This window comes from Marmota flaviventris, chromosome 2, assembly GCF_047511675.1.
Source record: "Marmota flaviventris isolate mMarFla1 chromosome 2, mMarFla1.hap1, whole genome shotgun sequence".
NCBI classification, from domain to species: Eukaryota; Metazoa; Chordata; class Mammalia; order Rodentia; family Sciuridae; genus Marmota; species Marmota flaviventris.
The window spans coordinates 203360495-203375273 of record NC_092499.1 but is presented as its reverse complement, the minus strand read 5'-3'; the positions used below and the strand labels follow the sequence as shown (position 1 = coordinate 203375273).

Sequence of the window (14779 nt, the reverse complement as noted above, 5' to 3'; positions counted from 1 at the left end):
CCCTTCTGTGGTCCTAACCTCTATGCCCTTGCTCAGAGGCCCCCCTGGGCTGGGCCTCATCAATCTGGGAAACTTCTTTTCTGGAGCATATTACCCCCAAAACTTCCTGGGCCCCTAGAACCTCCAGGCCCTCAGGAAGCCACAACCAGGTATGACATCAGGACAGGAGGATTCTCCTGGGGATGTTTGCCCCAACAGGGCCCTGTGTTCCCTAGGCCTCACCTTAACTCAGCACAGGGGGAGGGGAGGGATGTCACACTACCCAGGTTGCCAGAACCTAGGAACCAGGACAAGAACAACGTGTCACACAGGTAGAGTGTTCCTGGTAGGAGCCTGGCTTACCCTCCCAGCCCAGCCACCACAGGAGGCCCCCCACTCCACTTCCCATGATGCCCAGACTCAGATTCACCCCACCAGGAGCCCCTGCAGAGGTCCACACCTGCCCCCTACTCCCTGAGGCTGAGCCCCCAGCTTCCTTAGGGATTCTGCCCCTTCCTGCAAGGTATCTTTCATACTTGGTGCTTTTCAAGAGAGACACACCTAGGTCTACCCTCAGGACCCCTTGGTGGGCAACCAGCACTATCCTGGGGCCTCTAAGGGGGAGATATCCCAGCTTGGAGTTCTAAGGGGTGGCCATGGCCCTGAGGAGGTCTAGGAATATCCCCCAGGGTCTACCCTACCAGGTCTGCAGCACATTTGGCCCCCAGCCTACCCCTCCCCCTCCTCAGGCCAGGAAACAGCGGAAGCTCAGGCCATTTATTTTTCTATTTGTGTCCCCCCACCTCCTCCGCTGCCTCCCCCAAAGCCGGCCATGACCCCAGTGACCAGCACAGTGCTTCCCCTCTTGACTGAGGCAGGGCGGTGGTGGGAAGGCTCCTACTGCCAAACTCACATGGAGCCCCCCTTTATTTCCCATCACCAGGAAGTGGGGGGGATGATGCAGCCTCAGGAGCCCTACCCCTCTGTTACCCTGGAGTAGGGGCTGTATTCCAATCCATAAGACCCTCCAGCCTACTGTGGGGCTTCAAGGTCTCTGCCACAGGGCTCTATGGAGCTGTGATCCCAGCCAATCCCACATAAGCCTCCCTTGGATGCTAGCCTCTGAAGTCAAACAGGACAGAGACCAGAACTGACATGCAGCTCGTCTCCCACCCCTGCTGCTGCTGGCTTTGCTGATGCAGGTCCTAGCCATCTGGCCTCAGTCTCCCAGTCTGCAGAATGGGAAGAATCACCAGCTCAGGACAGTATCTCTTGGAAAGTCCCCAGCCAGCCCATAACCTGGCCAAGGGCCCAGCTCCCTCCCCCAGAGACAGCATTGGGGGAGGCAAGAGGCATCCCCCAGAGGCCAGTGTCAGCCCTGGCTGCCTGCAGCAGGCTCACTCTAACAATGCACTTCCCCCACACAATTCCCAGAAATGCCGCCCTCCTGCCTTGCCAGCCCGCCAGCCCGGCGGCCACTCCACCCTCCTCCTCCCCAGGGGCCCTAGACGGCCACAGGGTCAGGGGCAATGGGTGAAGCATGGAGGTCTGAGTCCCTGCAGCAAACCCAAGGAGTCCTGAGGCAGCCTGCCCTGCCCTCCTGCAGAGACCAGTGAGACTCCTGGGCCAGCCAGAGCATGGCCCTGGGTGAGGGCAGCCATGGCCAGGCCCCCTACAGGAGCAGAGCCCCTGGCCTTTCAGCTGTGCTGAGGCTGTGGGAAGCTGTCAGATCACACCCTCTGCTCAAACCCTCAAGTCCCCAAGGCTCATTCAGAGAAACTGGCAAGACCCTCCCAGACCCCGCTGGGCCCTGGCCCTCTGTACTCCCCGCCTTTGCACACTGCAGCCCCTTCCCCAGGGCCTCTGCAGGCTCCTACGTCTCCTTCACACATTCCCTTCAGGTTTTCAGACATTGGCTCAAAAGTCACCTCATGAAAAGACAAACTTGTCACCCCAACACAGCCCTCCTCAGGCCTGACACCCTAAATTGTGATGTTTAGGGTTCTGTTGATTTTCTGTCTCTCCACACTAGAATAAAATATTCCCAAGCAGGGAGTTGGGTCTTTTTGTTGTCTACCAAATTCCTACCTCTTAGAGTATGGCCTGGTACCAGCTGGTACTCAGTCCCCAAGAAGTGGACACAGCCATTCCTGTCTGTGACCAAAGAGGGTGGGCAGTCCCCTGGGCCCACGTGCAGCCCTGCTGGTTTTCCACCAAAGCCATTTACAAAGCCAGGACCAGCCACAGAGAGACAAACAGATTCCAGGTGTCCACTGGCTATAAGGCAGTGTTCTTCCTCTCTGTTCCTGGCCTCCCTTTCTCCCATCTCCCAGTCTGGCAGGGGAAGGCAGGGCAGTCAGGTTGGACACTGCCCTCCAGGGACCCAGGGGAACCAGCCCACCTATGCCCCCACAAAAAACACCAAACAGACCAGGGCACATACGGGTACAGGACCAGCAATGCCCACAGACAGGTCCTGGACACAGAGCCCAATAAATGCAGTCGCAGACGCACAGGGGGCCACAGGAGGCTTGGGGCAAAGCCAGGGTGAAGCCAGCAGCCACCAGCAGGGGCCTGGGCGCTGGGCAGAAGGTCTGGCGCCGGCTCAGCCCAGGCGGCCCTCCACTCCCTGCTCCGCCGCACTGAGGCCGGCCAGCCTTCCTTCCTGAGTGGGTTTCCTGGCCCCGCCCTACAGTTGCCACGGAAACCCGGAGCAGCCCAGTCCAGGCTGGTTCCCACGGAGCCCCTGCGGAGCCGCCTTGCTGGGGAGGCCCACACAGCACGCGGCAACACTCAGGAGGACACACACATCCATGCAGCCCCCAGGGCAGAACACCCCTGGAGGGTTGCCCAGCAGCACCCCCCCCAGGCGTGCGCAGCATGGGACACCCCTGGAAGTGGGCACAAGCTGGGATAGCACCCTCCGCACCTGCATGCCCTCCACAGCACAACACCCCAAACTCTGGAGCAGTCTTCAGACATCACCGGGACCCTGGACGCACCCTGCTGCTTGTGACCTGCTCACTCACTCCATAGGACATGTTCCAGGCTGCCTTTGGCTTTCACACCCCCACCTCATGAAAAGACAGACACGGACACTCCAACACAGCCTGTGCCCCGCAACACAGAAAAGTCCCCACCCTGTCTGGCTTGCCCTGGAGCACCCAGGGTAGGTAAGATGCACCCCACACAACAGTCTGAGTGTCACTCCTTAGACTACAACAGCACCCACTGGTCTCGCGCACTAGCAGGCCCCACATAACCATACCCTCACTGCCCCACCAGTCCAACACCCCACAAGCACATCCCAGTGCCCACACCACCATCTAGCACTTATGCAACTGAGTCCACTTAATGTGGTGAATTGTGCACTGAACCCTGATCCCAAACCCAGCCTTTTAAAGCATTTGTACCCACTTGGGTCTGTTTGCACCCTCATGCCAGGTGTGCCCAGGCTGCTTCTGCCTGCCTCACTTGCCCTTCCAGGACTGAAAGCAAGGCACAGAGCAGAAAGTCACACTGTCCTCAGAAAAGGCTGAGTGTCCACCTGACCCAGACCTGTCACTGGCAGAGTCACACACACCCACTGGTTCTGAGACAGCAGGCCCTGACCACAGGAGAGAGGTCAAGGATGACCCCATTCTCACATTCTCCCTGCTGCATCCTCTGGAGGCTGGACCTGGAGCCCAGAAAGGCAGAGGTGGATAGGGTCTAAACTGGGCAGCTGGCTCCAAAGCCAAGGTATCAGAGGACCAGAGGCACTCTCCACCTGGAGCCCCATCCAACAGGGACCCACCCCATCCTTTGGGAGTGGAAGTCTAATTGGTCCCAGCCTCACTGTTCCTGAATCAGCCAGGGCCCGGCTGGTGGGAGCCTGGGAGGTCTGTGCCCAGGCAGCGCCTGGGAGGTCCCTTACCCCCAGCCCAGAGCTGAGCTGATCCCCCACCCAGAACCACTGAAGGGAGTACCCAGCATCCTCTGCAGGCTTCCCAGCAGCCAGGATCCAGCCCAGACTGAGGGAGAGGCGCAGGTAAAGGACAGGGAGGACAGGGTCCACTCGGTGTCTACCTTGGCTCCACACTTGCAGAGAAATGTTGCCCCTCGTTCCCCATTTCTGTGGGCTGGGGCTAGAAAAAGGGTTCCCATTAGGGTGGGCAGCAGCAAACCTGGCCAGGCCAGGCTGAGGTGGGCTCTAAAGATAAATGTGCCTTCATTTGGACAGAGCTAGGATCGCAGCTCAGGGAATTGAGGGCCATATTTTCCTCAGCAGGACCCTTGGTCTTCAACCCACAAGTCTTCATCTTCTTATGGGAGAGTCCAGCTTGTCTGGCTCCCCAGACCCTGGGTAGCCTCCAGCACTGGGGTCCACCTCACCCCACAGCCAGGCGGATAGGCATCACGCAGACCACACACAGACAGCAGTCTCTCCACCAGATGCCACTCCCCCAGCACAGCCAGCCACACCTACACCAGCCCTCCTACAGCCCTGGGGAGGCCCTCCAACCCTGAGGTTCCAGGGTCAGGGCCACCCAGCTGACGGCAGTGCCCTCCCCCATTATTGTCCCATCTGGACAGTGGGCGGGGCTGCCATCCTCACCCCTGCCAGGCAGCACAGAGAGGGCAGCCTGACCCTGCAGAAGGAAGGTAGCACCCTACCAGGCTCCCCGAGCCCAGCTCACAGGACATGACAGCCGGACACCTGAGTCTCACAGCTCAGCCAAGAAGGTCACTGGCTGGCGCCAGGGGAGGTGACTACTGGAGGGACATGTGCAGGGTGGAGGAGGGGGTGATGAGGTAATGCCGGACACAGCAGGCCACTATGTTCAGAGCACTTGGATGACTCTGGGTCCTTAGGGGCTGCAGAGTGTCTGGCAGAGCCCCAAGGGAACTCTAAATCCACCCAGTGTTGGGGGGGCCTACTACAAAGGACCCTGGAGGCCGTCTTCAGGAGCCCCAGGGACCATCACTGCAGACCACTCACTGCCCCTGCTGAGTCAAGCCCTGGCAACCCCAGCCTTCCCTGGTGACCCCAGGCTGCACCAGCTCTGGGTAGAGAGAGCCTCTGTCCAGCACTTCCCAGTGGGAGACCAGGGTGGCCCTGACTCTTTGGACCCATTCCCCAACCTGGAGTACTAGAAAAGCTTTCCATCCTCCACTATGCCCCCTACTGGCTGCCCAGTCCACCTACCCGCAATGAGACCTGGCCAAGAGAGTTGGCACCACTGTAGAGCCCTGTGGATTGGTCCACCTCCATGCCCACCACCACCGCCTATCTCGTGAGAAATGCCAGAAGCCCCCCTCCTGGGGCCCCAACTGCTCCTCATGCAGGAGGTACTAGGGCCAGTGATGGACTGGGGAGATCTAGGAAGCAGCCTGGGAAACCCAGTCTTTTATTGGCCTACGTGACAATCTGTGAGGCAGGGATGATGGACATGGGACAGTCCTCAGGCTGAAAGACCCTTGGGGTTCCAGCCTCTCCCTGGGACAGGAGTGCCCTGGGGGCAGCTCAGGAACAGCCACTAGGGATTCATACAGGACCTACCCCATTCCTCAGGAGATACTGCATGTGGTCTAGGAAACCACCAGAGACTACACATGCCTGGAGTGCCTGACATCTGTGGCCTCAAATCATGGTGCTCAGGGGGAGGGGTACTCTGGCATGATAAGGGGAGGTGTAGAACATCCAGGTGGATGCTAGGATGGAGATCCTGACCCCAGCTGGGCTGCCCACAACAGTCCACCTTCTCCAATAGAACCATACTTGGAGCCAGGTGTGGTAGCCATCCTGTAATCCCAGAGGCTCAGGAGGCTGAGGCAGGAGGATCACAAGTTCAAGGCCAGCCTCAGCAATTTAGCAAGACCCTGTATCTAAATAAAAATTTTAAAAATGTCTGGAGATGTGGCTCAGTGGTTAAATGCCCCTGGGTTCAATCCCTGGTGGAAGGAAGGAAGGAAGGAAGGAAGGAAGGAAGGAAGGAAGGAAGGAACCATACTCAGTTTTCTCAGAAGAAGGGAGAAGTTCCCTGGATGACAGCCAGCAGCTTCTGGAGCTCAATCCCTTCCTGATGTGCATCAATGGACACAGGGAACATTAGTGAAGCTGGAGGTTCTTCTGAAACCGCCCCCATAGGCTTGCGGGCCCCAGGGGGGAGACCTCAAAGAAGACCCAGTGCTCCCCTGCCTCCCTGGCCCCACCTGGTCCAGCCTCCTTGCTCTGTCTGTCCTGCTGGCCTCTGCAGAGCAGGGGAGCTAGATGCCATGGGTTCCAGCTCCACCATGCAAGAGTTGGAGAGTGGGAATGCGGCCAGGGTCCCTGCACACCCAGACTCCCTGCTTCTTGGGGTCCCTGTAGGGTTAGCCTTGCTCCACAGTGGAGGGTTTGGAAGTGAAGGAGGGAAAAATAGGCCCATCTTCTCCTCTAATCCCTGGGACAGGCTTGGAGTTGAAAGTCCCCAATGCTGAATTCCAATTGCATGCGCTGGAGGGTTGTGGGGAAAGGAACACCTCAAAACACAGGCGCTTTTCCCACGGTGATTGACTAGGGAAGGCGGCCTCCCAAGAACTTTGTGCTAAAATAAATCTGCCTCTTTCCAACGCAACCTCATGGCACTGCCCACTCCCCCAGATACTGCCTGGGGGTCTTTCTCCGTGGGTGGGGCGGCGGCAGCTCGGCTCCGAAAGCCTTACAACCTCATGAGGACTCCCTCCTTCCAAACCCCAGCCCAAACCAGCGGCCTTCTCCTACTGGGGGTCTCTCCTTCAGAGACAGCGCGGGGGGGTGGGGGGCTCTGCTCAGGGGAGGCCTTGGCGGGATCCGGCCCAGCCCAAGAAGAAAGGGAGCCCCCGGGGGAGGGGGCGGCCCTGGACCCAGCCTGCCCCGCCCCAGCCTGCCAGACCCGCAGCCGATTGGCCCCTCGCCGCTATATCTGGGCGCCCGCCCGGCACAAGGCCACCAACATCCCCACCGTTGCCCGCCCGCTGCAGGTCTGTCCTCCGCGTCCTGCCCCACAGTGCCCACCATCCTTCCTCTGCGCTTCCGCGCTGCGTTCTGCCCAGGCCGCGCCCAGCTGGAATGCAGAGATCGCCGCCCGGCTACGGCGCAGACGACCCGCCCGCCCGCCGCGACTGTGCATGGGCCCCGGGCCCCGGGGCCGCCGCTGAGCCGCGCGGTCTCCCCACCGCGCCCGTCGTGCCCGCAGCGCCCGCTTCGCCACCCAGCCCGCCACGCAGTCCGCCACGCAGCCCCGAGCCGGGGCGCTATGGCCTCGACCCGGCCGGCCGCGGGGAACGCCAGACTGCCGACGAGTCGCGCATCCGGCGGCCCATGAACGCCTTCATGGTGTGGGCGAAGGACGAGCGCAAGCGGCTGGCTCAGCAGAACCCGGACCTGCACAACGCGGTGCTCAGCAAGATGCTGGGTAAGCTGCGGAGCAGGGGAGGGGAGGGAGTAGGAGGGCTGGGGGACTTGGGCTGGGGCGCTGGAGATTCGGGCCCGGGCAGAGGGGTCCGAGTCATACCCTCGCAGCTTGCCCAGGTGGCACGCAGGGTCCGATGGGCCGTGCACCCGACGGCCGTCCACTCACCTGTGTGCGCGGCCCGCAGGCAAAGCGTGGAAGGAGCTGAACGCAGCAGAGAAGCGGCCCTTCGTGGAGGAAGCCGAAAGGCTGCGCGTGCAGCATTTGCGCGACCATCCCAACTACAAGTACCGACCCCGACGGAAAAAGCAGGCGCGCAAGGCCCGAAGGCTGGAACCTGGCCTCCTGCTCCCAGGCTTGGCGCCGCCGCCGCCGCCGCCGCCTCCTGAGCCCTTCCCGGTGGCGCCTGGCTCGGCGCGAGCCTTCCGCGAGCTGCCCCCACTGGGTGCCGAGTTCGACGGCCTGGGGCTGCCCACACCCGAGCGCTCACCGCTGGACGGCCTGGAGCCCGGCGAGGCCGCCTTCTTTCCGCCGCCTGCGGTGCCAGAAGACTGCACGCTGCGGGCCTTCCGTGCGCCCTATGCCCCGGAGTTGGCCCGGGACCCCAGCAGCTGCTTTGGGGCTCCCCTGGCCGAGGCGCTCAGGACCGCGCCGCCCGCCACACCCCTCGCTGGCCTCTACTACGGTGCCCTGGGCACGCCGGGCCCATACCCCAGCCCGTTGTCGCCGCCGCCGGAGGCTCCACCGTTGGAGGGAGCTGAGCCACTGGGGCCCGCCGCTGACCTCTGGGCAGACGTGGACCTCACCGAGTTCGACCAGTACCTCAACTGCAGCCGGACTCGGCCTGACGCCTCTGCGCTCCCATACCACGTGGCTCTGGCCAAATTGGGTCCACGCACCATGACCTGCCCGGAGGAGAGCAGCCTGATCTCAGCGCTGTCAGATGCTAGCAGCGCTGTCTACTACAGCGCCTGCATCTCTGGCTAAGCCGCTGTCCGCTTCCTCCTGTTGCCACTGCGACCCTATGGCCGGCTGCCGCTGCCCTCTCCTTCTTGCAGATATATGTTTTGACTATGCCACAGCCTCAGGACGCTGGCAGCTTGCTGCCTGTCTTCCTGCCACCATCCTGGCTCTGGGGGTCCTGAGGGCCTCTCCCAGGAGTTGGGGCTGTTGCAGGAGCCGGAGTCTCGGACCTCCTGGCTGGCCCTGCCAGGGTTCAGCTTTTCAAAGCACTTAGTTCTTTCCCTGCAGTGTATCTTTTAGAACCAGATTTTTTTTTTTACTTTCCCTTTTTTTATATACATAATACAATATATTTAATTTTTAATTAAACTTTTCAACTTTTTTTTCCAAGGGGTTTCAGTGATCACCAGCATCTATGTAGCAAGGGCTTTTAAAAACAAGGAATAACAATGTTGGTTTGCTGTAAAAGAGGGACCAGGATCTGGGTTACCCTGGCTCAGGGGCCACAAATAAAGTGCGGGGCCTTCCCTCTGCATACCTGTGTCTTGGTTGTTGGGGCAGGAAGAGTATCATCCGCAAGAGTCCTCAACCTGCCGTCCTCCTGATCTCCCTAGGGAGCTGACCTCAGATGAGCCCCATGGGTCCAGGGCAGCAGCCCCTTGACAGCAGTCACAGGTCACCCTCCCAGCCTGCTCTAATGTGCCCCAACCCCACTGTGACTCAAAGGAGTGAGTTGGACAAGCCAGCAACCCCCCAGGCCCTTACCCCATCATGCTCATCTGCTTCTTAAAACTGTCAAGCCCAGGGGCTGGCTGCCCAGAACAGCATCCCTTGCCCAGTGCCAGCACAGGCCTGACACCTATGGACAGACACAGCACCCCAGGGCCCCTGCAGGAGTTTCCACTCACCCCCACATCCCAAAGAAAGGCAGCACCCACCCAGGCTGTGCCCACCCTGCTCCCCACAGTGAACTATCCAGCTTCTGCTTGCACAGTGTTGATGACCAAAGATCCCCAGACATCAAGCCTCAAGCTTTCCAACTGTGGAACCCCAATCATACTATCCCTGGGCCCCTCCCAGGAGGTCTGGACCCCACTTTCCATACCATCTCCTTGGGCCTCCCAAGTCCTTTCAAAGCCTCTCACTGAATGAGGTCTCCTTTAGGGAAGGGTATAACAATCACCCCCAGTGGGGATCCTGATTACTCATACCCCCAAGACCTCCCAGTTCTTCTCAGCCTAGAGAAGGGGTCCTATTTTCCCTACCTGGGGAAGGAGCCTGTCTTACCCCAGTGCCCCCATGGCATACACCAGGGGTTGTGCAGATGGACTTTAAGAGTCATCACAGCTTAGTGTCAGATGTGGGGTGTGAGCACACAGCCTGGGAGTGGGACAGACTCTCAGTATGGCCCCCACCCACTATCAGTTGGAGAGCCCAGAGAACTCAGAAACAGGACAGAGACACACAGAGGGGACAGAAACAGACAAGTTGGGGGAGAAGGAGAAAGAGGGTTCAGCTTGTCCTCTGTTTGAACTCACTGAAAGGTGCCCAAGTGCCTCCCTGTTTGGGGTGGGGCATGCTCCCAAGGAACTCACCCCAGCCACACCTGTAAACACACAGAAGTGATGAACAGACATGCTGCAGCAGGCCAGAGTGACATTCATCCCCCCCAGAAGGGCCGCCCCTCTAGGCCAATGGGGTGGCAGTTTAGCCCACAGTCTGTGTGAGGAGACCGCAGATCTCCAATGTCAGGGGCCCTGTTTGGGGCAAGTCCTAGGGGCTTGTAACATTGAGAGCAGGATCGTGCCTACCAAGGGCAGCTCCAACAATGGTTCCTCAGCAGCATTGGGTGGCCTCCCAGCAGGACCCTCTTCCCAGCACCTCTTCCTTCTCCCCCAAGGATGGAGCTACCCTCCAGCTGGACCCCAGACCATGGCTAGTCTTTCCCTCCTTGCTCTATAGGTCTCCTTCCTGGGGGGTCTGATCTCCCTCTCCTTCTCCATGTTCAGAACCAGGCTCTCCCTCACTTGGATGAAGTGTCGAACCTCTTCAACAAGGAAAGGGGTGCTGAGAGAAGATAAGGTGCACTTCTGTCCCCAGCAGGCATGCTTATTACCTTGAGCACCCTAAGGACACCAACACATGCCACCTGAAGATACACATTGGGGCAGACAAGGGGGGCAGGTGTGTTTGGAGTCTATGTCCTCCTCCTCCTCCACTCACCTGGACACTAGAAAACTCAACCACTTAACTTACGTTCTACAAAACCTACACACACATTTTATTTTGTGATGCTGGGGATTGAACCCAAGGGTGCTCTACCACTGAGCTACATACCCAGCCCTTTTTATTTATTTTGAGACAGGGTTTCTGAGGCTGGTCTTAAAGTTGCAGTCCTCCTGCCTCAGCCCTGCAAGTCACTGGGATTATAGGTGTGCACCACTGAGCCCAGCCTACATGACATATTCATAGAGTTGTGAACCATTATGACTGCCTCATTTTAGAGCTTTTTCATCACCCCCACCCCCATAAGAAACCCAATATTCTCCATTTTTCCCATGCCCTGCCCCTAAACAATTCTAACCTGCTTTTCATCTTATGGATTTGCTCATTCTGGACATTTCATACACACTACTCCCCTTATCCACCCAATCACTTTTTGTTACTTAAGATTAACAAGAAGAGGGTGAGCACAGCATGAGGTATCTTGAGAGAAGACATTCACATACTTTTCTTATAGCAATGTTGTAGCTGTTCTATATTATCAGTTGTCGGTCTCAATGTGCTTAATTTGTGAATTAACCCTTATCATAGGTCCCTGTCTAGAGAAAGCAGTGCACAGGACTCAGTATTGGGCTGAAGACTCAGGCAGCCCTGGGGTCTTGGAAGTGTGCCCTATAAGGGGCGGCTGTATGTGGAATCAAGGTGCGGGCACCGCCCTTGCAGTAGCATACGACTGAATGTCATTCCTTCTCGCTGCTCATAGTCTGCGTGGTGCCACTTTACCTATTCGCCCGCGGTTTTATCCTCTGGCTGTTGTAACCCTGCTGCGAACCAGTCCACGGAGGAGGGCCCAGGAGGAGAACCTGGGAGGGGTTCGGGGCCCAGCATGTGCTCAGGGTAGGCAAGAGGGCACGGCGCACCCCTTAGCGCGGCTCTCCCGGGGTGTCCCTTCCCTGGGACCCCGCCTCTCGGCGCGCCCCGTCTCCCACGACCCCTCCGCCAGCGTGAGAAAACAGGAAGCGTCGCGCGGCGGCGCTGGGAGCGAGTGCAGGAAGCGGTGCTTATCTCGGGCCGCAGCCTCGACCCCTGGCCTCACGCCGGGCAGGGGGCGCCTGGGGCAGCCCAAGGACAGGGCTATTCGTTTGGCAGGGAGCCTTGGCGGCCTCTCCCCAGCGCCACAACTAGGCCATGCGGGGGTCAGGGAGCGACAAGGTGGACACTGATGTCAACGAGTCCCCCAGGGCACTTCGGACTGAAGTCCCTCCGCAGATAGGAGCAGAGTCCAGTCAACACGGTCAGGAGATGTCCCCAGGAGACGCCTCTGACCCCATGGTGTCCCACCCCAGCCCCTGAGGGCCCGACCGTTTAATTTCCCCCAAGCAAGGACTCACTTCCCACAGCAGGTGCGACCTGCTTGCTGGTTCTTCCGGATTTTAATGGAGGGAATGGTTGTTTCTGTGTTTACAAAACTGAGTCTTTTCCTGGGGAGGGGCAGGATGGCGGCTTTCCCTGGGCCTCCCCCAAGGTCCTGAAGGCCACTGGCAGGGACAATGGGTCTCAGCACCTGGCACTGGCCCCCAGTGAGTATGTGCTTCCTGGGGTGGGGGTTGTTTGTTCCAAGTCCACCACAGCTGGAGCAGGCAGCCTCCTTGCACACCTGCAGGTCTTGGGACCCCACACTCACACTCACACGAAAGGGCCAAGAGCCCACAAAGCCAGGCATCCTCCAGGTCTGGGAGCAGGTGTTTCCTCCCTGGTCTCCCTGCCTGGGCTGCAGCCCTGAGCCCATTCAGCACCCACACCAGGCATGCAGCAGAGCTTATTTGCCCAGAGTCTGCTTGGCTGAGTCTCCATGCAAAGGGGTCACAGAGAAGACAGCCCTCATCTTTCCCATCCCTCCCTTGTTCAGCTCAGCAACAATCCTGGGCTTGGTGGTGGGTAGTGGGATGCGGGGGGGAAGGTGCTGCCCCAGTCCACAAGAGGCTGCAGCTGTCACCCTGGTAGAGGTAGAGGTGGGAGGTGGGGCTGGGTGGGGAACACACAAGTGGCAAAGTCAGGATTAACTTTTGGTTTTGCAAATCCAGAGACCGGCTTGCCTGTTGCCCAAGTTCCAGATGTTCTTTCAAAGGCTCCCAGTCTGGGAGGCCATGGAACCCAGGCTCCCTTCAAAGCCTGCCAGGCCCCCTCCTCCCAGTGCTGCACATGGGGGGCCTTGCTCCTGGGCTGCAGGAAATTGCACAATCCTAGCCAGTGCCCTGCAGGCCCCATCTGCCACCCTGGCACAGCCCCCTCCTTCGGGGCCATACCTCCTACATCCCTGGAAACAGCTGAGCCTTGAGAAGGCATGCATGAGACAGAGCAAGACTGTATGCAGGCTCCAGCCCCATACATGGTTGAGTCCCTGCGTCTCTGGGCTGGTTCTGGTTAATTCCAGCCAGCAAATGTCTGTGGAAGAGCTCCTGCTGCTGGTCTGTGCCAGATGAGAGTGAGGACAACATGACCTGTCCTCTCAGAGCTACAAACAGAATACAGGGAAGCTGCCCCTGGGGTCCCCATGGTGAGATTGAAGAGCTCAGCTTCTCAGGGTCTAAGCAGGCACCCAGCTTCTCCTCTGGTCTCCATGTCTTGGCAGCTCTGAGTCTTGGTGTGGCTGTGCACCTGGTCTTGCTCTAAAAGAAAAAGACCTACAGTGGATTGAAGCCCCTCTCCCCCAGGTTGATGCTGGCATACCCCCTTACAGAGGAACTATGGGACTGGGCTTCTCTCCCATTGGCCCAAGAACTCAGGCATCAACCTGTGTCCCCAAAACTCTGAGGTTTCTGCCTGTCCTCCAGCCAGCCCCCAGAACACTGTGGTTTGTTTCATCTTTCCTCAGTCACAAGGGCGGGGAGCTGCCCTGCTGCCCACCCACCTTCCCAGCCAGATTGCTCTGAACAGGGGGTCACTGTGGGCAGGTAGAAGCAATGGTGGAACACTCAGAGCTGACTCCCAGCTGTTTATTACAGCAGTGCTCTTGCTTTCCCCAGGGTGGGGAAAATGGGTCCAAGAGAGCCCTGGTTAAGCCTGTTCATCCTGTCCCTGCACCCAGCCCAGACACACCTCCCAGTTCCTACTGACCTTCTCCAAACCCCCACTTAACTGCCCTGGTCATGCTGCACTACACCCTATGCTCCAACAAACTGGAACTTTTTCTCCCCACCTGGACTTGGCCACACTTGAGTATGTAAAGCAGAGGTCACTGAAGGGAGTCACATTCAGCCCAGGTTCATGCTGCTGAACTCCCTCCACTTCCCCGCTATCATCCCCAATGCAAGAGGAGGCTTTCCTCCATGTCCTGGGATCCCAGGGTCTTCTTCATGTCTTCTCCTTCATTACCCCTTCATGTCTGGCACCCATCTACACACAGGCCTGGGTCTTTGTAGGCTCCCATCTAAGGTGCAGGAAGCCCCAGGTAGGTTCCAGCACTTGGGCCATGCCTGGCATCCCCACCTCAACACCTCTAGCACTTGCCCACACCACCCCCCATGGAGCACACAATGCAGAAAGCAGGTCTGGACTGTTCTGTACTTGTGCTCAGAGGTGGCCTGGAAGACTGTTAACAGGTCTGAATCTGAAGTCCAGGAAGCCCCGCCCCCTGTCCACAGTGCTTTGGTGGGGTAGAGCCAGCTCTTACAGTTCCTGTGTGATTTGGGCCCCAGCTTCCCCACCCATGAAGCAGGGACAACAGCTCCCTTTGGAAGACCCAATGTGTGTGATGGGGAGCTGGTGGGGATGGGATTCGTGGCTGATTGCCTCACCAAGGCCAGTCTCTTCATGTCCTACAGGCACAGGGCAAGGCCTGCCTCCATTCCTCCTGTTCCAGAGCAAAGGCAGGTGCCCAGCCCATGGGCATTACCTCTCTTTCCCATGGGCTAGGGGCGGTACTAGGGACCAGCCAGGCGGGTCCCGCGGACAGGGCTGGGGCAGTCTCTGGAGGCCCCCCGCAGTGACCACCCCCCTGAGGCCGCAGGAAATGGCCTGGCCAAGCTCGCGGCCAGGGGCGGCAGTGCTGGTTTCCCTTCAGACCTGTTTCCTTTATCCGGTTGTTTTGCTCCAAACTCACCAAGCTTAGCTTCCCCTCCCCTCCATTTCCACCTCCCGCCTCCGGTCCAGAAAGGAGCAGGACGGATATTTGACGTTTTACAGCCCCCAACGGGCTG

General features: G+C 59.0%; 1 protein-coding gene across 1 annotated transcript; it reads left to right on the top strand.

Moving 5' to 3' along the window:
• The first annotated feature begins 6920 nt into the window (after positions 1-6920).
• Sox18 (SRY-box transcription factor 18) lies at positions 6921-8892 on the top strand. The gene is made up of 2 exons (XM_027954375.2): positions 6921-7397; positions 7582-8892. Exons 1-2 carry the CDS (start codon positions 7052-7054, stop codon positions 8379-8381), a joined length of 1146 nt encoding a protein of 381 aa, XP_027810176.2. The 5' UTR covers positions 6921-7051; the 3' UTR covers positions 8382-8892.
• Positions 8893-14779: the final 5887 nt, after the last annotated feature.